Source organism: Maniola jurtina, chromosome 13 (assembly GCF_905333055.1).
Source record: "Maniola jurtina chromosome 13, ilManJurt1.1, whole genome shotgun sequence".
In the NCBI taxonomy this organism is placed as follows: Eukaryota; Metazoa; Arthropoda; class Insecta; order Lepidoptera; family Nymphalidae; genus Maniola; species Maniola jurtina.
The window spans coordinates 13,858,021-13,880,307 of NC_060041.1; the positions used below are offsets into that span (position 1 = coordinate 13,858,021).

The window sequence follows — 22,287 nt, forward strand, 5'->3', positions numbered from 1 at the left end:
GATTTAATTCGTGCGCTTGAGTTTAACCTTAGAAACTTTAATTTGCGAAATGTTTACTATCATTAACTTTCAAATCAACTTATATTCTACCATACATAAATCTAACTGAAAATAAATGAATATGATAAATGATTTTATTAATTTCAAATGTTAAATGAGAATGACTGTAAATTCAAACAAAATCAATCAACATTTAAGTGCTTAACTGTGCTTATAGAAATCATTTTCAATTCTAGATATTTATACCGTTACGTATACCGTTTCACTGAGACAGCTCATGAGGCGTGGTCTGAGGGAAGGAGACAGATGACGCAAAAATCAAGGAATTCAACGTCGCTGTCACCCTCCCGCACACTGCATCCTACCTCACGAACTGTCTCAGGCTGAGAATGATAGAGCGCACTTTGACTTAGCTCTGACTTGACACTGCTAAAACGAGAGAGCGTTATATCGCTGATATAAATCTGTCTCTTTTTATTGTAACTGAAACTTAAGTCTGAGGAAAGTCAAAGTATAGTAAGCTCTATAGATCACAGGGTCAGTCAAAAGGTATCTGTAACTAAAATTAAATGATTTTTATAACCACTAAATAGTTTTTAAGGCATACCTTTCCTGGCGGTTTCTATCAGCAGTGTCCCCGTTCCTGGGCATTTCATCTCCAGGACTAATAGGAGATGGAATGGTGTCCAAGTTATTGGCACTTCTCGCCAAGGAAAACCTCATCCTTTGGCCCAAATCAACCGTGTTCCTCCTCTCAAACTTAGGTAACTCCTCTTTCAGTCTCTCACAGTCTTTTTCATCCTTCTTCAGCTTGATCCTCGTCAGTTGTTCAGGATTACTTCTAAAGGATTGCGAACTATACTTTTCCCTTAAAAAATTACGCCTCTCTTCCTTATATTTTTCGATACGTTCCCTACTCAACTTCTTTTCCGTATCGAAACCGATTAAGTTTTTTAAGTCGGTGGGCCTTTTTATATCGAATCTTTGTATTAGAGATAGTTTATTTTCCGTCGTAGGCGTAATACTTTCCAACTTGGTCTCCGGCTCCTCCGTATTTAAGTTTAGATCGGGCAAATATTTAGCTTGTCGCTTCACATCTTTCACTTCTAAACTTTTTCTCCTATCTTTTTCATTGCCAAACTCTTTGACGAACGCATTCTCATCCAAAGATCTGGCATTCGAATTTTTGGATAATTTGTAAGTTTTCGGAGAAATCGGAGGCGGTTTCGTGTCTTTCTTTCTTTCGGTTTTTTCCTCTGTTCTTTCTAAAGTGGGATACTTAACTTCAGTTTTGAATTTATCGAAGTTAAACGGCCCCTTTTGTTCCGTGGGACTCTCGAAGCGTATCGCCAGTTCTCTAACATTCAAGTTCTTAGTCGCAACCGTCGGTTTTATAACGTTTCCGTTCTCTTTTTCCAAACTTTCGTTCTCTTTATCACTACTTATTTCTACTTTATCACAGATTTTTAGAGTATCAACGTTAATGTTTTCGTAATCGCGCTGTCTAGTTTCCTCGAACTCTATATTTTCATACACAGAGCAAATCTCCTTTTCCGGAGATTCTAATAACATAGCATTTACTTCTTCTATGCTTTTCCTAAAGAATTTCACTTGACTGTACACATCTAAGTTGTCATCTACGCTGGATTCTGTCGGAGTTTCCAGGATGATCAAATCGTGGTTAAAATCGTCGGGTTGACAAGCTTGCTGCGTCGGCAGACTTGCGTCTGTCTGTGGTATCGTAGCGTCCTCAACTATAGACAAATTTTTCTCAAGATCTATATCCTCGTATACGGAATCTCTTTCATTGGTTGGAGTGTCCATATTCCCGATCGGTTCATAATCATCTGCTTTAGATTTCACTGGCGATCGGAATGTTATACTTATGGTCGATTTCAGGGGACTTTTTAAGGGGCTACCGGGGGAGCTTTTTGATGTACTGGAAGATAGGTTTATATAATTTGGCCTCGTGAAATTGTAGCATTCGTACAATTCGTCCTGTTTAAAACTGACGTTGGAGTAGCTGGACGAGCTCTCGTGGGACGACGTCATTATTTTCATAAATTCGCTCTCTTTTTTATGCGAGTTCTGATCGGAGTTTGATGACGTGGAAACTGCTGAAAGTCTATTGAGGTTTTGGTAGCTTATGTCAGTGGAATGCAAGGGGCTAGCTTCGAGGCTATCGTGTAAGTTCTGCTCTGAGTAATCCCGCGCCAAGTCTTTGACGTTTTCGTAGTCCGTCGCTTTCAGTTCGCATTTGAGGCACTTTTCCTCGTCACAGTTGTCACAATTGTTGCTTTTGATAGTGATAGTGTGTCTGTTGTCGCTGACTTCAGAATCGCTTTCTAGCGGATCGTAAATTGGAGTCACAGGCGTTACGGGGCCCGAGTTTAAAGTGCTTGTAGTCAGATTGCTTATGGAAGAGTTTTCTGCAGGCCAGTCTATTTTGATTAGTGTCGAGTGTCCGTCTTTGCCGTGCCATGTCAGCCTCGTAACAGATTTTTCTGGATCGTTTAGAACCGGGTGATGCATACCGCTGTACCGGGCCGAGTTTTTTTGTTTTCGCGGTGAGTTCCGCTCTCTGCAAGCGGTGTTAATAAGCGTTGTTTAGTTCGTGTTAATCGTAAACTTATCTCTTAGCCCCAAACTTGTGATTAGCCCATCGCAATACTAGATCAAAACTGTTTCATCTCAATAACCTTTTGTCATAACCTCAATTTCTGATCCCTGACTCGATTATTATCTGTACAGGAAACTTTAGTAACTATGCTTTGTGTAATATTCACAGCACAATAATTTCTTGTTGTAAATAATTTTAATATAATCTGTAGTTATAAGAAAACAGTTTTTCTAAGTGAAAAAAGTATTTTTTGAGTTGAAACAGTTTTGATTTAGGGATGCAACATTACGATGCTCGCAATTTTAGGCTGAACTTATGACACTTAAATTGTCTTAAGTATATTTTAGCCTGTAGTAAAAGTGCGCATTGATTGTTATCAAAGTTTGGTGCTAGGAGTGTTGATTTAGGGGTGGTTTAGAATGACGTTTAGTGTTGTGGTGTCGTTAAACTTTTTGTTTACCTGTGGCAGTTTTTCGGGTGTAAATATAGTAAATTTGACTATCCTGAAATAGGAATAATTGTGCAATTTAGGCTCACTTACTCAAGGAGAGTTAAACTGAGTTATTTAAATTTTGTCATGATGTCACTTTTTGGCAAGAATATAATACGCTTACCAAAAAGTGACAGATATTAAGGACTAAAATCTAGTGACTAGTGGGACCTTGATCTGTAATATGTAATAGGGATAAAAGTTTCATCCTACATTTCAGTCTTGATAATCTTAGATATACTAGAGGGTATCAAAAAAATTAGTTAATAGACATCATTCTAAAACACCCACGATTTAAATTATAGATTCAAGTTTAAATTTACAAAAAAGGACAATTTAAAACATACAATTTATTTTTATGGAATGATTCTCAGAGCATGCTAAATATTTTAAAGTTTTGTACATAACAATTTATTATTTTCCAAATGTTTCGAAACTACAATTTTATATCTAAGAATGGAGAATTCACTATCAGGAACTAATATTCTCTACGTAAAGATTCAATCGACTACTACTATGGAATGTAATATTGGTGGAAACTTCTTTGTAAAAGTGAAATATGATGGAAAAACAAGCTCAACACCCCACCACACTCCATTTGAATAAAGTCTAATCCTTGTAATAATCCTATCCAAATTATTAGCGATGGGCGATTCATTCGAATAACAATCGAAATATTCGATTGTTGTTATTATTTGAGTACACTGAACAATTGTACGCCATTGCATGCCAGATTGTAATTGGATAAGAATTTTAAGACTCTATTGTACATACAATTTTGCAATTTATATATAATCTAAATCTACAATCGAATTACAATTGAACAATCGAATTACAATTGAACAATCGAAAAGGAATTAATTGTTCAACAATCGAAAAACGATAGTGTTTCGATTGTTCAATTGTTACTTAGCGGGTCTGGGATGAATGAACCGAAATTCGAATGCAACTTCGCAATTGATTTAGATTGGTTGGTGTCTCAAAAAAGTTGACGCCCACTGAGATTTGTGCCTCGATCATTTGTATGGGATGGGATTATGTACCAGAAAGAGCGCTATACTAACTTGTTTCCACGGATAGGGTATAGTTTATCCTTTCATATAGGTAATCCACACTAATATTATAAATGCGAAAGTGTGTCTGTCTGTCTTTCTGTCTGTCTGTATGTCTACTACGTTTTCATGACCCAACTATTGAACCGATTTTAATGAAATTTGGAACAGACATGGGATACATCCCAGGGAAGAATATAGGCTACTTTTTATCCCGGAAAATTGAAGAGTTCCTACGGGATTTAAAAAAACCGAAATCCACGCGGGCAAAGCCGCGGGCATCGTCTAGTACTATATATTGCCCGCGACTCTGTCCGTGTGGATCCAGGTTTTATAAAAATCCATGTAAGTATTTTATTTTGCGGGATAAAAAGTGTCGTATGTCTCCGGGATGCAAGCTATTTGTGTATCTTTCGTCAAGTCAGCTAAACGAATGTAACGTACAAATACAAATCAAAAATACAATTTGATGATTGTGTGGCATTGGTGGGGTGGCATAGTGTGTAAAATTCATGACATAAATCTATGGGTATCGACATAAAATACAATCGAAAAATGATTTTCTACAATACCTAAAACCTCAATCGAAAAATGATTTTCTACAATACCTAAAACCTAAGCTACTTTGGGAGCTTAAAAAGTATATTGTGAACTTAAAAACAGTTGCGTCTTTGCAAATTAACAAATCAAATGATTTCGGATATGAAGCAATGGATGTGATATAGAAGATTAAAACTGTATCTATGGATGATGGACATGAGGATTACTTGAAATCCAAAAAGTGTAAAATTAGCAAAAATTTCAGTAAATGCATTCTGGATTTGAATGATACTAAAATGATAAAGGCGCTGAATGGGATTGCTCAATCATCTAAAGTATAAAAAAACAGGGCACGGTAATAACAGGCTAGGGTCAAACTAGCATCGTCACTTGCCAGCAGGTTTGGTTACAACCAAGCACTAGCCTATACATTAAAAAAAAACTCATTTGAAGTCACAAGTTGCATTCGCAAAGGAGTTTGGGCTTTGACTCTTTTAAATAGTTCTGGTACAATGCTAAGTTACTTGCCGATACCCATATTTGTTAACTGTCTAAAGTTCTACAAAATTAGTCTAAAGGGGGAGGGAAAAATGTGATATCTCATTCCAGTATCTCACCTCCTTTTACATTGTCACACTCTAAATTGTCGGACCTATTTCAAATAGTAAACATTTGTTAATAACAAGGTGTTGCCCTTAGTACTAAAGAATGGTCTTGGAGTATATAAGCTCATTTGTTGATAACCCTAACCCTGAAGGTCACTGTATTCAATATTCATCGTTAGAAACAACTTTCTTTTTTTCTCTCTCTCATCTGGCTGTACAAAGATTAGCCAATGTCAAGTTTATAGTTATTTGTAACAAGTTAGTTAAACTATACAAGTATGGACCCCGTCTGTGCCGGCGCTCGCCGACATACGCACGGCACCCCCTTAGAGCGCTTTCCAGTCAGTTTAAAAAAAACACTCCAAAAAGGCAGAGCACGTCCGCCAGCTAACACCAACACAGACGAAGTCCTAGAAACAACTTATTCTGTAGGATCAACCCTTAAACCGTAAAAAAAGTGGTAATTTTATAACGAAAAATAGATTTTTTTCATAATTTTAGGGTTGGTCCTATTTTTCTTTTCAGATAATAGACTAGCGTTTGACTGCAATCAGACCTGCTGGCAAGTGATAATGCAGTCTAATATGAATGGAAGATGGTTGTTTATAACGATGAGTAAAGTGACCTCTTTTTGGCAAGAATTCAATTTCAGAATGAGCTTGTTTGTTCATTAAAAGCACAATTCTCTGATTTGAATAGCAATTTAATTTACTCTCTTGTCAATTATTGTCATTAACATCTGATAACAACAGAGAAGTAACAAATCAAGTCCAAAAAACAAGTTTATTTTACAAAGTTTTCCGCGATAGTCTGTAATAGTTTTGGAAGTGATGTAAAACCATGCGTAGTGTCTTGGGTGATATAGAGTACGGTTGAGTGCGTGCGATGCATGTATAAAGTGGGGCTTTCCTTTGTCACTTCGAATAGGTACAACTCTAGAGGAATCCCAGCTGCAATGTGATATCTTAAATAAATAAAATCCTTATTGTGTTACAGTATTATCATACAACAGGAAGACAACTTAATTTAGATTAAAACGGCAAGCATTACAAACTTAGCCTTGTGCTGTCCATATATACCCAATCCAAATGGACTCAACAGTCCATATATATTATATCTACTTATACTAATAAATAAAATTGGAGTGTCTGTCGGTAATTTCGAAATAACTACCACATATTAAGGTCATATGGTTATTTGAACGATACTGTAACAGAATCACACGTTTTTAAAAATTTTTCTGTCTGTCTGTCTGTCTGTCTGTCTGTCTGTTTGAAAAGGCTAATCTTCGGAACGGCTGAACCGATTTTGACGGGATTTTCACAGACAAGTAGAGGATTGACCAGGGAGTAACATAGGCTACTTTTTTAACCGACTTTCAAAAAGGGGGTTGTGTTTTTCTACCTATGTACACCGAAATCTCCGAGATTTCTGAACCGATTTGCGTCTTTTCTTTTTTAATCCATAGAGGAACTTTGCGAGAATGTTTCATAAAAAATTTGGATTCCAACTCCTCAATCCTGATGCTGCAGGGGATCTGACCAATCCACGCGGGCGAAGCTGCGGGCATCAGCTAGTATCCAATAATACCCAACAGTTTACACAACAAATTAGTTAAGAAACATATCTATGCGGATATGACGTGCCAAAGATGAATTTTGCACAGAATTCCCCTAGCTTTGTCCCTAGCTTAAACATTGCAAAATAAACTTGTCTTTTCTTGCATTCAAAATGCAATAAATTACAGAGTATGATGTAGGTACTTAATAACGTGAAATTCCCTAAAGATCCTGTTGCCAAACTTTGTCAATGGCAAAACTAACTTTGTAAATTTTTTAAGACATTTTCTAAGGATCTCTAAATGTTTCAACACATAGAATAATGGCACGAAACAATATGTGTACCTATTATAATAGTTGGTTAGTGACCTACACATTTTTTATTGAAAATTGTAATAAACGTAAAGTATCGCAAATATTTAGCATACTATAAGATTGATTTATTTTTTAAACACCAGAAGATATTAAAATACGACAAAGAATGCTTTTATTTTACAAGAGGAATAATATTATATGAATGAGTCAAAAACTAATGAATGATGTGATAAAAGTAAAAGCGTACCTGAGCTTGACGTTAGCGAGTGACGTTTGGAAATCCGACGTGGAGGACAGAGGGCTGTCCCGATCTTTGCATAGCCTGTGAAAAATAATATAATAGTCATTTGTGTCACAAGTGATATTTTGTTTCTCAAGGGCGTTATTTTGAATTCAGAGCGTAGCAAAGGATTCTAAAGTAGAATCCTAAGCGTAGCGGGGAATTCAATATACGCCGCCCGAGAGCTAAATATTTTGCCCGAGTGACACACTAAATATGAGAAAAACAAAAGACATACTAAATCACGAACGCGGATCAATCAGAATTGAGAAACTCTTATAAGGACAAAATAGAATTTTGCTCCCGCTATGTCAATTTTCGTTTTTCGTGCTTTTTCGTTTTTCAAGTGCTTCCGAATCGTCAAAATAATTTACCAAATACAATCCATACTAATATTATAAATGCGAAAGTGTGTCTGTCTGTCTGCTACCTTTTCACGGCCCAACATTGTAACCGATTCTGACGAAAGGTACAGAGTTAGCTTATATCCCGGGGATGGACATAGGCTACTTTTTATCCCGGAAAATCAAAGAGTTCCCGCGGGATTCCTAAAGACCTATCCGCTCAACCGATTTGTATGAAATTTGGTACCGAAGTAGCTTGCGTCCCTGTAATCGAAATAGTCAACTTTTTATCCCGGAAAATCAAATAGTTCCCACGGGATCTATAAAAATCTAAATCCACGCGGACAAAGTCGCGGGCATCCTCTAGTACAGAAATAAAGCAATTACCGACCGAGTAATATAGGAAGGATGAGGCGAAGCCAAAGAATTCCCAAACGGTCTTTCCAATTTGCAGAAGTTTTTACGAGGTCATTTCGAGGAATGTTACGGACAACCCTTGTAGATTACCTCTTAGGCGCGGCGGGTCGTTTGTCCGGCAGCGCGGTGTCGGGGTCGCCGTCGATGTAGCCGAGTTGCGCCACCTGTTGCTCCAGCTGCTCCAACGCCACGCGTTTCCTGATAAATCACGATACACCATTATCGCATTTCAACAACATTTTGCTTTATTGAAGAATACTCGGTATGCTTATAGCGAAATGACAGGCTGATTGGTCGAATAACTCCATACCTTTCGGCGAGGTCTGTGTCTAGGCGCGGCGGGCGGCGCGGGCTGGGCGCGGCGCTACACGCGCCGGACTCAGGCGGCGACGAGCACAGCGAGTCGTCCTGCGCACATACCAATAATAAGCACCATCCTTTGTTACCTGATTAAATTACTATCCATATAATATAAGCTGTGATAGCCTAGTGGTTAAAACGTCCAGCTCCTAATGGAAAGTTGGGGGTTCGATTCTCTAACTTTTCAACTGTGTTTTAAGAAATTAGATATCACTTGCTTTAACGGTGAAGGAACCATCGCGAGGAAATCTGCATGCCTGAGAGTTTTCCATATTCTCAAAGGTGTGTGAAGTCTGCCAATCCACATCTGGGCCAGCGTGACAGACTATAGCCTAAACTCTTTTCATCTGAGAAGAGACCCGTACTCAATAGTGGGCCGGCAATGGGTTGAACAGGACTACCCATATAATAAATGCAAAAGTGTGTTTGTTTATTGGTTTATTGTTTTGGCCTTCAATCACGTCGCAACGAATCGACATGTTTTTTCACATGGATATAGCTAAAGACCTGGAGAGTGACAAAGGCTATTTTTATCCCGGAAAATCAAAGAGTTTAATCTGTGTATCCGTCTCCTTCATACCTGTGCGTTGTGCACTTGCACGGCCGTGTCGTCCTCTTCGCTGAACATGTTGTGGTCTCTCTCCTGCGGCGACAGGCGCAGGCGCATGCCGGCCAGCTCCGCCTGCCACGGCTCGAAGTACGAGTCGCATGACGACGATCTACCAACGAAAATAACTCTCACTAATGTTAAGAAATAGAAATAATTTTTCTGATTGGGTCAGAACTCAGAAGAGTGTCTGTCTGTCTGTCTTTTCACGGCCCAAGAGTTTAACTGATTTTGATGAAATTTGGTACAAAGTTAGCTTACATTCCGGACATAGGCTACTTTTTATCCCGGAAAAGCAGTTTCCAGGGGATTTAAAAAAATCTTAATTCCACGCGGACGAAGTTGCGAGCATCATCTAGTTAAACATACATGCTTTAACAGTGAAGGAAAACATCGTGCGGAAATTTACATGCCTGAGAGTTCTCCATGTTTTCGTAAGGTACGTGAAGCCTGCCAATCCTCATACGGACAGTGTGGCAGACTATGGCTAAGTCCGACCAACGTCAGACGGACAGACAGCGGATCCTCAGTAATAGTCCCGTTGGCATCCTTGGGCGGAATCCTAACAATGATTCACCTGGTGTGATGTTTCAAGGGCGCGGCCGCGGTGACGGCCAGCGGCGGTAAAGCATCAGTCTCTGAGGTGAGCGACTCGCACGACTTGGCAGGCCGCAGCGCTGATGGACAGACGGACACCTCCTAGCGGAAAATAGTTATTCGAATCAAAGATCTTTAAATCTTAACGTGAGACACATAATAGGTCTCTTTGATTTTACGACGTTTATTTATTTATTTAAAAAAAATTAAGCTCACCTGTGCTGGAGGCGTATCGGGTGGCCGGGCGGGCGCGCGCTGAAGCTTGCTACGGCTGAACAGGCCTCGCCAACCGGACGGAGACCGCTTTAACGCTCTCTTTGACCCTGCACACAATAAAAAACCGGTCAAGTGCGAGTGGGTCGTACAAGATATACTTCTTCTTCCTGACCTTATCCCACGCTACCGGTTACGTGAGGTTGGCGCAACATGTTTTCTTCTACCACTCTCTCCTGTCATTCGTCAACGTATCATCTACCCCTTTTATACGCATAACCTCTTTCAAGCAATCCATCCTCCTTTTCTTTGGTCTCCTCTCCTCTTTTTTCCTTCCACATGCATATTTAATATTCTTCTAGTAATGACTTTCTCTCCGCATTTTATGCCCATACCATGCCAGCCTGTTACGCCTCATCATACAAGATATATCACTATACTTTTGAAATACTTTTAATTTGGACAGCGGCAATTTTGAAATTCGCCATCTTGGTTTTTGTTATAACGGCAATAGAAATACATACATATTCTGTGAAAATTTCTACTCTCTACCTATTATGGTTCATGAAATACAGCTTGACAGACAGATGGACGGAGGCTTAGTAATTAGTGGTCCTGTTGGCACCTTACAGAACCTAAAAAGGGACATTCGCATGACAATATACTAAAAATTATGCTGAAAAAGAGCAAAAAACAAATGAAATAGTAAGCTCACCTGCAACTGGTAGTTCTAGGACTGTGTGGTACTGAGGTAGATTGTTTGGACCGGAACCCACCTGTATGACAATAGAAATCTATGAATATGGTTTCATCACAGGGGTTATTAAAACTAGGGCGTGAGTTTAAAAATTGAGCTACAGGCGAGGTTTTTAATAATATCTTTTCTAATCATGCGGAGTTTCATACACTTCTTTATCTTAAAATCCAAACCATAAAATCTTGGAAACATATTTTGTCTATACATCTATATGTAAATTTGGTGTACAATAAAGAATATTTTACTTTTACTTTGTCAAACTCATACCTAAGCTTTTCTTGATAAATATTGCAGAAAAAAACATAAGCAAGCAAAATTCTTCTCAGTATTTAGTATCTACCTACGGAGTATACATTTTCCGCCACAATAATTTTTTTAACAACAAAAATGCAGTAATTAATTATTATTATTAAACCTAAATATGGCATTTGGCGACAAAATTTAGCATACCTCAATGTACTTGGGTTTGAGGTGTCCCGCGGGGCGCAGGGTCTCCGTGGCGGCGGCGGCGATGGCGCCCGAAGCCCCGGGCGCCGGCGACGTCTCCGCACAGATTATCGACTTCCCACGTCTACGGGCTTCCTCGAGACTTAACAGTTTGGTGGGTGGGTTGAGAGGTAAACTTTTTGGCCTCCTGCCGGCTTCTAGGCCTCTTAATTCCACGTGAGAGTCATATTGATCCTGGAATAAATATTATAACTATCAATGCGGATGAAACCCGCGGGCATCGGCTAGTCAGTACTTCCCCTAACATTATAAATGCCAAAATGTGTTGGTTGATCCTTCAATCACGTCGCAATGGAGCAACGGATTCACGTGATTTTTTTGCATACGCATAGTTAAAGATCTGGAGAGTGACATAGGCTATTTTATGTACCAGAGCATTTAGAGTTCCAATGCTATTTTTAAAATCCTAAATCCACGCGAACAGTCGTAAGCCTCAGTTAGTAAGAAATAATGTAAAAGTTGTAATAATGACCTGTTCTAATGATTGCGGGCCCGAATCAGCACCCTGCTCCTGCGCAAATAACTCTTCCGCGTAGCAAATCAAGAACTCCGTCACCACCGCCTGCAAAGAGTAAACACCTTACTGTAAAAACATGATGTTACTACGAAACGCCCAGTTAGCCCATATTTGACAAAAACAAATTAAAATGTGTTTCAATTTTCAAAGTACGATAACTACCAAGTGGGGTATCACGTGAAAGGGCTTTATCTGTACATTCTAAACAGATTTTTATTTATTGTTACGCATAATATTATTTGATTTATCGTCCAAAATGTCAAAGAATAGTACAGAACCCTCGGTGCGCGAGTCTGACTCGCACTTGGCCGGTTTTTTACCTGTACAGCGACCCCTTGCAACGCATGCTGTGGTTTGGGCGACCTCAAGAGGTTGGGCGCCCAGACGATCGCCATGTTGCGCGCGGTCATGCCCGTGGACTCGCTCAGCAGCGACACTCTACGAAGGTGACGCATTAGGTACGCTAATGTCCTGAAACAGAGGTTACTATGCTAACAAAAAAAGAAGTGTCTAGAATGTAGATTAGGAGAAGCATTGTAAGGGTAGGCTTATAGTGTTTTTGTGTTACGCGAAGCCAGAATCTCGCGAAGGAGGTCCTGAATGAACTTATTGGAGGGGGGGGGGGGGGGGGGGGAGGGAAGGGACTTCCACATGCCACGGTCTTTCCACATGTCACGCCGCCGATCTGCGAATCTTTTGATGTCATCTGTCTGTTTAGTGAAGGGGGGTCGTCCAACGTTGCGCTTTTTGGTGCGAGGTCGCCGTTTCAGCACCTTCGGACCCCTTGTAATTGTGAAAATATTCACCTATAATGCGGCGGCGGTAGTTTGACCACCGTGTCCCTCATGGCACGCAGCCGCATCTCTTCGGGCGCCTGCACCGACGACACGAAACTGTCGTACAGCTGGTATGTGCACAGCGGGTTGGGTAGTTCACTGAAACAATTCAAAAATTGTATAGAAGCAGGCGCTACTTTGCGGAAGTCCATGATATCCAAGGAATATAAACCTTAATTTGCTATAATCCACTGAAAAGGTGAATCTGTATGGTACAACATGTAGCAAGCGACATGTACCGCCCGCCCTTCCACTGCTAAGCATGCAGGAAAAGCCAGCCACCAAACAAGCTCCAAGTACCACCACGCAAGACCACATAAATCCGCCAGAACACACTCGGCGTATGTTTCGCTCTGACACCGGGGCATCCTCAGGAGATGTGACAAAAAATTACAATGCACAATTGCTTTTTGGATGGCTTTTCCTGCATGTTTAGCAGTGTGAAATTGGGCGGTGCATGTTGCTTGCGGCATGTTGTACCATACAGATTAGCCTTTTCAGTGGATTATAGCAAATTAAGGCTTATATTCTTTGAATTCAAAAATTATCTATTAAGTCCAGTTGCAATATAGTCGGTTAAAGTTACGTTACGATTAGTTTTTGAAAAGCAACACGGGAGATTAATTCCGTGAAACGTTTTTTTTTTGCCTTTTTCACGTGATTTTCATTTTGCACATCTACTTTCTATATTTATTTTAACTGCAGTCTCAATTATTATTAAAGGAGAGCACTGTCGCCTAAGACAGGTTTTTCTACGTAGTTAGGCAGTAGATTATCAAAACAAAAAAAAACATTCTTGTGTGTAGTTTTTGATAGGTTTACTTATACCTGTAAAATGTACTCACCGGAAGTACATCTTGAGCAGGCTGGCGAGCGCGTGCGGGTCCCGCTGCAGAGGCGCCGCGAGGTCGACGGGCTGCCCCGCGTCGAAGGCGGCGCGGAGCCGCTGCGTCAGCGCCGCGCCGCCCGACAGCCGGTATATGCCGTCCACCGCGCCGCGCCGCTCGATCGCGCGCGAACACTCCACCAGCACCAGAGGCACTGCGGACAAAAGCTATTGTGAGTAGAATCCCTCCAACTCTATCGTCATTCGATTCATCACTATCAGTAACTGTGGCGTGACTCAATGCTCAACACTGAATGAAAATGAAAATTTATTTATTTATCTAATTTAAGTATGTACATGCGTTTCGTGGAGTCCTGGCCCCTAAACTAGGACAGCCCGTATGATAGGGGCCAGTATTATGATAGCCACCGAGCTCATTTGACATTGCTTGATTCTACATTGCCTGAGTTAAATACCGGAGTTACATAATATGGATATTCAGAGTCAACTCAAGTAAGGAAGCTCCCTCACTCGAGTTCAGATCGACGATATGTCAAATATCGTGACGTCTATGGAGACGTGAAAACAGAAATATAGGGCTATAATAGGGCTAGCTGCGTCAAATATACTAACAACTTTGACGCAGGTAACCGCGACGTCTTGTTAGAAACTCCGTCTTTAGACATTGGTCCATACTCATTTTATTAATACAATTCAAATGAACCCAGACACAATCTGGATCTGAGTCCAATATCTTGAACAAGAGTATCATTGTCACCACCACTCACCATCGTGTCCACAGTTGAGCAGATGCTCGCCCAGGTCGCAGCCGAAGACTCTCTCCCGCAGGATGCCCTGCTGCTTGAGGCTCCTGCGCGAGGGTCGGGAGAGGATGAAGCTCCGGAACAGGGAGATCAGCTTGCCGTGTTTGCGGAGAACTGGCTTTATTGGTCACCACCACTCACCATCGTGTCCACAGTTGAGCAGATGCTCGCCCAGGTCGCAGCCGAAGACTCTCTCCCGCAGGATGCCCTGCTGCTTGAGGCTCCTGCGCGAGGGTCGGGAGAGGATGAAGCTCCGGAACAGGGAGATCAGCTTGCCGTGTTTGCGGAGAACTGGCTTTATTGGTCACCACCACTCACCATCGTGTCCACAGTTGAGCAGATGCTCGCCCAGGTCGCAGCCGAAGACTCTCTCCCGCAGGATGCCCTGCTGCTTGAGGCTCCTGCGCGAGGGTCGGGAGAGGATGAAGCTCCGGAACAGGGAGATCAGCTTGCCGTGTTTGCGGAGAACTGGCTTTATTGGTCACCACCACTCACCATCGTGTCCACAGTTGAGCAGATGCTCGCCCAGGTCGCAGCCGAAGACTCTCTCCCGCAGGATGCCCTGCTGCTTGAGGCTCCTGCGCGAGGGTCGGGAGAGGATGAAGCTCCGGAACAGGGAGATCAGCTTGCCGTGTTTGCGGAGAACTGGCTTTATTGGTCACCACCACTCACCATCGTGTCCACAGTTGAGCAGATGCTCGCCCAGGTCGCAGCCGAAGACTCTCTCCCGCAGGATGCCCTGCTGCTTGAGGCTCCTGCGCGAGGGTCGGGAGAGGATGAAGCTCCGGAACAGGGAGATCAGCTTGCCGTGTTTGCGGAGAACTGGCTTTATTGGTCACCACCACTCACCATCGTGTCCACAGTTGAGCAGATGCTCGCCCAGGTCGCAGCCGAAGACTCTCTCCCGCAGGATGCCCTGCTGCTTGAGGCTCCTGCGCGAGGGTCGGGAGAGGATGAAGCTCCGGAACAGGGAGATCAGCTTGCCGTGTTTGCGGAGAACTGGCTTTATTGGTCACCACCACTCACCATCGTGTCCACAGTTGAGCAGATGCTCGCCCAGGTCGCAGCCGAAGACTCTCTCCCGCAGGATGCCCTGCTGCTTGAGGCTCCTGCGCGAGGGTCGGGAGAGGATGAAGCTCCGGAACAGGGAGATCAGCTTGCCGTGTTTGCGGAGAACTGGCTTTATTGGTCACCACCACTCACCATCGTGTCCACAGTTGAGCAGATGCTCGCCCAGGTCGCAGCCGAAGACTCTCTCCCGCAGGATGCCCTGCTGCTTGAGGCTCCTGCGCGAGGGTCGGGAGAGGATGAAGCTCCGGAACAGGGAGATCAGCTTGCCGTGTTTGCGGAGAACTGGCTTTATTGGTCACCACCACTCACCATCGTGTCCACAGTTGAGCAGATGCTCGCCCAGGTCGCAGCCGAAGACTCTCTCCCGCAGGATGCCCTGCTGCTTGAGGCTCCTGCGCGAGGGTCGGGAGAGGATGAAGCTCCGGAACAGGGAGATCAGCTTGCCGTGTTTGCGGAGAACTGGCTTTATTGGTCACCACCACTCACCATCGTGTCCACAGTTGAGCAGATGCTCGCCCAGGTCGCAGCCGAAGACTCTCTCCCGCAGGATGCCCTGCTGCTTGAGGCTCCTGCGCGAGGGTCGGGAGAGGATGAAGCTCCGGAACAGGGAGATCAGCTTGCCGTGTTTGCGGAGAACTGGCTTTATTGGTGCCACTGCTACTGACCTGGAAATAGGCGTGAAATTTAATAAATCCGGCCAAGTGCGAGTCAGGCCTCGTTCTTTTAAGGTTCCGTACATAATTATGAACAACATATTTTGAATTAAAAACCGCAAAGGTTCGTTTCTCTTGGGTACAGCTAATAAACTATTTTATAAATTGTTGTTTTCGGTATTTGTTGTTTAAATACAGGTACATAATAGACTGATATTTTCATATTCCTCACTAGTTTAGTTTTTGAGATATACCCCGTCACAAAAATGGTCTACAACCGACAACTTTGACGACACCTCATTTCTTTATTTTTTAAGGTAAATCAGAATAAAAATATATTCATACTCTATTTAATGAGTCCCAGACAATTTTCCAGCTCCAATGTTTTTCTATGCTTTCATGATCTTCATAATGCTATGAAAGGTGTGTAGTCCACTAATCCACACTGGACCTAAACCCTTCTCATTCTGAGAGGAGACCAGTTCTCAGTAGTGGGCCGGCAACGGGTTGATATCATGATGTCTTACCCAACGATCGGCGGCGGCTGCGTCATATGTCGTGGCACTTTGTCTCCGATGACCGCGACGCAATGGTGCGGGAAGAAGCCCACGCGGAAACCGCGCTTGCCGCGCCACCATATCGACTCTTGGGGGCCTGCCGAAAAGGAAAACACTATTGGCATTTTATTATTTGATATTTTCAAAAAAATAAAAGAAAATGAACAAAAGATACAATTAAATACAAGTGTAAATTAAAAATTTATAACATCCCCGACAAGTAAAGGTTAGAGTAACTAGAAAAGAGCTGAATAACTTTCAAACGGCTGAACCGATTTTTCTTGGATTATACCATTCAATCAAAAAAAACTAAATTATTTTAATTTAAGTTTTTTTCGGTTCATTAGTGTAGGAGTTACGATGCCACAGACAGATACACAGATACACACGTCAAACTTATAACACCCCTCTTTTTGGGTTGGGGGTTAAAAAGATAACACAACTATTAAATTCAAACTAAACTCCCTTTTAAATACTCTTTACAATAATCCTCTTTGATTGATCGGAGTGTTTTTGTAAAGCGTGAAGTTAGAAACTCACGAAGGAACCCTTGATTCAAGCAAGCCATGAATGAGCTGAATGAAGGGTCGACGGAGCAAGTCTTCTAGCGTAGCTCATTTAAAAAATAAGTCGTTTGTCAGTCTGTCAGTTAGTCGACAACTTAGTTAATAGATAAATAAGATTGATTAGAATTTTAATTGTTAGTAGGTTACCTTACCTGAAACCTGCACTTATTTTGTGACCTTTTATTTAGTTCACAACTCAATAGATTAGTATGATTATTTTATTGGTGTCTATTTATCGAAATAAGTATATAAAACTAAATTAAATATGGAAAAATTAATTAAAAAATTAATTAATTAAGATAGCCTACCTGGCATGTCAATGATCGAAATCATATCGCCAACTTCAAAACTTATTTCGTCTCGAGCCTGCGAACAAGAAATAATAAATTAGGATTCTTTTACACTCTTTTTTATTCTATATTAATGACAAGTTTAGTGTTTGACTGATAGATTGACAGTGGCATCAATTCGGATGTTTTTCTCTAAACTAAACTTAGAGTATCTGCATCTTTTCCCTTTTAACAGTGCAAAAAGGTACAGAACACTAACTTTACTCTAAATTATAGAACAATAGGCTCGCGACTGGAACCAGTCACGAGGTTTGACAGTTCTAAACTAAATTATGTTTGTCTGTCCTTTTCTTATTACATTGGTAAGAAAAAGATGTGTATACTCTAAAATTTGTTTGGCAAGGATATTACTAAAAAAAAATTGACTATAGGTGTATATTAACTGAGATGGCTCGCGGGTACGTTGCGGGTTGCGGGAGGGTGTTAGCTATCAAAAGAGGGTGAATTCCTACAACCATCGCCCCCTGCAGCCTGCGCCCTACCTGACGAACCATCTCAGTGAAACGGTATACCTATAGTCCTATAATACTGTTTACCTGTGAAACATATTTTCTGACGGAATAAGCGGCGGCGACGGCTGGAGTGTTGATAGAACTCGAGTCTTCGTTCGACACCAATAATTTATGACCTGTGACAAAATATAACATGTAATTAAGGCACTTTTTTGGTCGAAATGTGCGTGAAATTTGTTTTAGTCGGTTTGTTGACATCAAAGCACACTCAATTCTAAAACAGGCATGAATATTCTGGAGTCGGAGTGAAACATGCATTGAGTATATTTCAAGTGGTTTTAGACAAACCCTCTACAACACACTACATACACACATTTCACTTCAACTTCACTGTCAACAAACCTCTGAAACCAGAGTATGTTTCATGGAAGAGATAAATTAAGCTTGCTATTCGAAAGAAAGAAAGAAATAAAGAAAAAACGTTTATTTTTGAAAGCTGTGCCACACATTACCATTTGTACCTACGGGTTAGGTTATCCTGGCGCCTCTTATCATAGCACTTAAGTCAAAAGAGCTATTCTTTGTTTAGACTAACCCTTGTTGTCCATCTGCAGCCAGTTGAGCGCGGGACCGCAGTTGATGCTGTCATCCGCGATGATGGACAGGTGATGCACGTAGTCTGCGATCAGCTGTCTGTACTCCGTCTCGTCCTGCATCAGCTCTGGTGTCATGCACTCTTTGAGGTTCGGGAGACCAGACACTTTCCGGTCGTATATGCACCTGGAAGCAAGTGTTAGGGTGATTTAAACACATTTACACCTCAAAAATAAATAAATTAAAAAAAAATTATAATTAAGACATCAGCTTCCAATTCATGGGGTCCGGGGTTCAATTTTAAAGAAAAAAGATATCTATCTTATCTTTTGTACGATTTAAGCAATTAAATATCACTTGCCTTAACGGTGAAGGGAAACAAGACTCAGCTAAGTCTTCTGTAGAGTTAACGTGTCACCTCACCTTTACACACTAACACAAACTGTCTCACCTGTGCAACATTTCATCCAGCTGTAAGAAGTTGTCCTTATTTCTAGTGAGCGTCCACTCCCGGACGTCACTCGCTTCTGTCCAGCTCGCGCTTAACGCTCGAGACTCGGTCGAGTCCTCCGTAGAGTTCACGTGTGACCTCACCTTTAGGCATACCCATCCTGCAAAAATAGTGATGTATAGGTATTTTTATAAAAACACTAGCTGATGCCCACGACTTTGTTCACGCGGATGTAAGTTTTTTAAAAATCCCGTGGAAACTCTATGATTTTCCAGGATAAAAAGTAGCCTATGTGCTAATCCAGGGTATAATCTATCTCCATTCTAAATTTCAGGCAAATCCGTCCAGTAGTTTTTGCGTGATGGAGTAAGAAACATACACACATACCTACATATACACAAACTTTCGCCTTTATAATATTAGTGTGAAGTGTGATTATCCATCTTATTAAAAGAAAACTCAGATAGCGTGATTGAGGTTCGCGTGGCGACATCTAGTTTTTGTTGTAAGTTTCTCCATCGCTGCGTGCACCACCTCGTGAGCTTTTGCGGGCACCCGCACCAGTGCAACTTGCTGGTAATATGGTCTTGTAAAGTCACTACACACAAAAGGAGAACAACCAGTAGGTATTAGATAGATTTACCTTCGCATGGTGAGTCTCCACTGGTATCGCAAGGCACTAGTTCGACGGACAGGCCGCCCAATGACACTCTCTCATAGTGAAAGTGTGCACACTCCTCTAGTTTTGGGAACCTGCACGCAGGCGGTGGCGGTGGCTGTAAAAAAGTGGCAACTTTATTACAAAGGGACATTTTATCTTTATCTAGCCTAGTTACATACTATCAAAATACTAAAGATAATAATTACATCGTCACCTGTAATTTTAAGACGCAAGACACAGTAGAGTACAAGGTACATAAAGCAGAATTTAGGTAGTAATCAGACTCAATTCCAATCCATTCTGTCTGGACTTTAACAGACGAAAATAGTAAGTAATCAATCCACTCCTAATTTGTAGATAAGTTACTTAGCGAGGTTTTGTTAGTAAAATTGTCGAAAAACACCATACAATTTTTGACCAGCCCGGCTAGCATGGGCAGTAGATAAAAATTATATCCCCCGATTATATCCACTGATGTCATACGAATCAGTGGATATAATCGGGGATATATTTTTATTTACTGCCCGGCTAGCATGGGCAGTAAATAAGAAAGTGTATGAATTTGTTAGTGATTCTCTCAAATTGTTATAGTTTTAGATTTAACTATAGTTTGTTTTTAGTTTAGTTTGTAATGATGGGGCTGGCATATAGGTCACCTATAAAAGGTCCCTTAAAAAAAACAGATTTAAAAAATATGTTTGACCAGTAACAACTTTGCTAAGTAACTTGTCGACAGATTACAGATAGGATTGATTATTTATTGTTTATTAATATCGGGCGTAAGTCAGCTAAGAAAAAACATATTGTAGATAGTTTCTTTGAACACCTTACCGAGTCAATGTCGATGTCGAAGGTGGCGGAAGCCGTTGGAGCCGACTGGCTCATGGCCGAGCCTTGCGACATCGGCGTGACGGACAATGCGCTGAGCGACATTGACCCTGGAACCAACACCATACAACTATTCAAGGAATCACTACCCATATTATGAATGCAAGTGTGTTTGTTTACTAGTTTACTAGCTGATGCCCGCGACTTCGTCCGCGTGGATTTATATTTTTAAAAATCCGGTGGGAACTCTGATTTTTGCTATATGCAGGTTTTTAACTATACCACGCAAAAAAAACACATCGATCCGTTCCTCCGTTGCGACGTGATTGAAAGGCAAACTAACAAATCAATAAACCAACAACCTCCCGGTTTGTCCTTCGATCATGTCGCAACGGAGGAATGGACTGATGTGATAGTAGTAGAGTGATGGTAGTAGTAGCAGAATGAAGTGTAGATTGTATGTTACGTGCCAGTATCATTCCGACCGCGAAGGTTATGCATAAATACTAGTACTACATAACACTATGCTAACATATTTTCAGGTATCATACATGTTAGCAAAAGCTACCAAACCAAAGACACGTGTTCACATATAAATCGCTGTACCAAACAAACAGAATAAACAATTTTGATTTTGACAATGACATTGGTTGGCCGGACCTCTTGTGGCGCCCTCGGAGATCAGTTTTGGCTGCGGATCCCCATTGTTACAAATATACTTCTTTTGTGAAAAGTATTGTACCTGGCGTCTCTCGCTTGCATTCTGTGTCGTTAGATGTCCTTGTGGTTTGACTGCGGGAATCTGAACTGAACCGCACCGTTCTGTAATCGAAAATAATTCAATTAATTAAGTTTTTTTTTAACTATAACTTAAAACTAGCCATATCTAATTATTGTACAATCATCCCCACGTGGAAAGGTGCCAAGAATAATGGCTGCATTTCCAGACTGGACTGCTTTTCTGCAAAAGAATGAACCAACTGTTCTGTCATCAGATACGGCAAGCGAAAGGATATTATATATGATATGTCTCTCGATAAGAGATGCATGCTACACCACTTGCCAGGTCGCCATACCAGCACTTTTAGACCCCGTCTGTCGATTTGCGAACAATGTGCCCCATCCATTGTAACTTCACCGTTGCAACTTGCAACCCATTGAGACCCGGAAAAGCTGTCCCTGTTTCTACAGCGAGAAAGAATAATAAAAACCATCGATAGGCCATGAACTTGCAACCTATCATGTTTACCTACCTGCTCAAATACCATATTTTACATGTAGTGCTAAATATAATTATAAGATGCAGACACATTCATACTGTATATTATCTAGTAAGACTATAATCGTGATGTTAATGTATATGGAATGGCTCTAATATTTAGAAAAACAGTGCACTCAAGACAGCGGCGTTAGTTCCGATCTTAGCCACGCGCCAAAAGATCCTTGTCGCTCTGTATCTTTGATTTCCAGTCACCCCTAGCCTATAACAGATGTCGATGTCAGGATCAAACCGAGAGTTTCCTCACTCACTGTTGTTATGGGTTAAATAACTGAAGAAAACTAAAGGTACCTGTGAAAAGTGGTTCTGGTGCAATGCGAGTCCTTGTCCGGCTCGGCGAAGGCGCGCGCCGCCAGCGACTGACAAGACATCACCGAGCCGTGCGGAGAGCCCTGCAATAAACAGAACATTTCTTTATCAGTCAAAGTCAAAGTCAAAATCATTTATTCAAAGTAGGTACTATTGTACTCCTTTTGATGGACAGAATTGTTATATTTGTACGATATAGTGATTGGTGATAATTAATTACGTAAACTGAAAACTAAAGCTACGAGGGTTC

The 22,287-nt window shown here is 41.4% G+C and overlaps 2 protein-coding genes across 8 annotated transcripts in view; one reads left to right on the top strand and one right to left on the bottom strand.

The window, feature by feature from the left end:
• LOC123871244 (uncharacterized protein C1orf198 homolog) overlaps window positions 1-22,287 on the top strand; it is a 504,106-nt gene that overhangs the window by 119,589 nt on the left and 362,230 nt on the right. The gene's annotated exons all lie outside the window — the stretch shown is intronic.
• Window positions 1-22,287, bottom strand: part of LOC123871226 (GTPase-activating protein CdGAPr) — a 76,661-nt gene that overhangs the window by 3,386 nt on the left and 50,988 nt on the right. For 4 of the 7 annotated variants that reach the window (XR_006797238.1, XM_045914899.1, XM_045914897.1 and 1 more), the window contains exons 2-24: window positions 22,020-22,120; window positions 21,192-21,271; window positions 20,453-20,559; window positions 19,604-19,736; window positions 18,961-19,120; window positions 18,511-18,695; window positions 18,000-18,091; window positions 17,422-17,479; window positions 16,518-16,662; window positions 15,824-16,002; window positions 13,462-13,657; window positions 12,587-12,715; window positions 12,101-12,251; window positions 11,736-11,825; window positions 11,207-11,437; window positions 10,715-10,775; window positions 10,003-10,109; window positions 9,767-9,888; window positions 9,163-9,301; window positions 8,533-8,630; window positions 8,313-8,420; window positions 7,429-7,503; window positions 608-2,581 (exon numbers count right to left, since the gene is read on the bottom strand). Coding sequence is in view for 6 of the 7 variants with exons in the window: in XM_045914897.1 (XP_045770853.1) it covers window positions 608-2,581; window positions 7,429-7,503; window positions 8,313-8,420; window positions 8,533-8,630; window positions 9,163-9,301; window positions 9,767-9,888; window positions 10,003-10,109; window positions 10,715-10,775; window positions 11,207-11,437; window positions 11,736-11,825; window positions 12,101-12,251; window positions 12,587-12,715; window positions 13,462-13,657; window positions 15,824-16,002; window positions 16,518-16,662; window positions 17,422-17,479; window positions 18,000-18,091; window positions 18,511-18,695; window positions 18,961-19,120; window positions 19,604-19,736; window positions 20,453-20,559; window positions 21,192-21,271; window positions 22,020-22,120 (4,721 nt within the window). In the remaining variant the exon portion in view is untranslated. Of the gene's footprint in view, window positions 1-607; window positions 2,582-5,319; window positions 5,355-7,428; window positions 7,504-8,312; window positions 8,421-8,532; window positions 8,631-9,162; window positions 9,302-9,766; window positions 9,889-10,002; window positions 10,110-10,714; window positions 10,776-11,206; window positions 11,438-11,735; window positions 11,826-12,100; window positions 12,252-12,586; window positions 12,716-13,461; window positions 13,658-15,823; window positions 16,003-16,517; window positions 16,663-17,421; window positions 17,480-17,999; window positions 18,092-18,510; window positions 18,696-18,960; window positions 19,121-19,603; window positions 19,737-20,452; window positions 20,560-21,191; window positions 21,272-22,019; window positions 22,121-22,287 lie in introns of those variants that run through there. The other 3 variants (XM_045914901.1, XM_045914898.1, XM_045914902.1) reach the window with 3 other exon arrangements.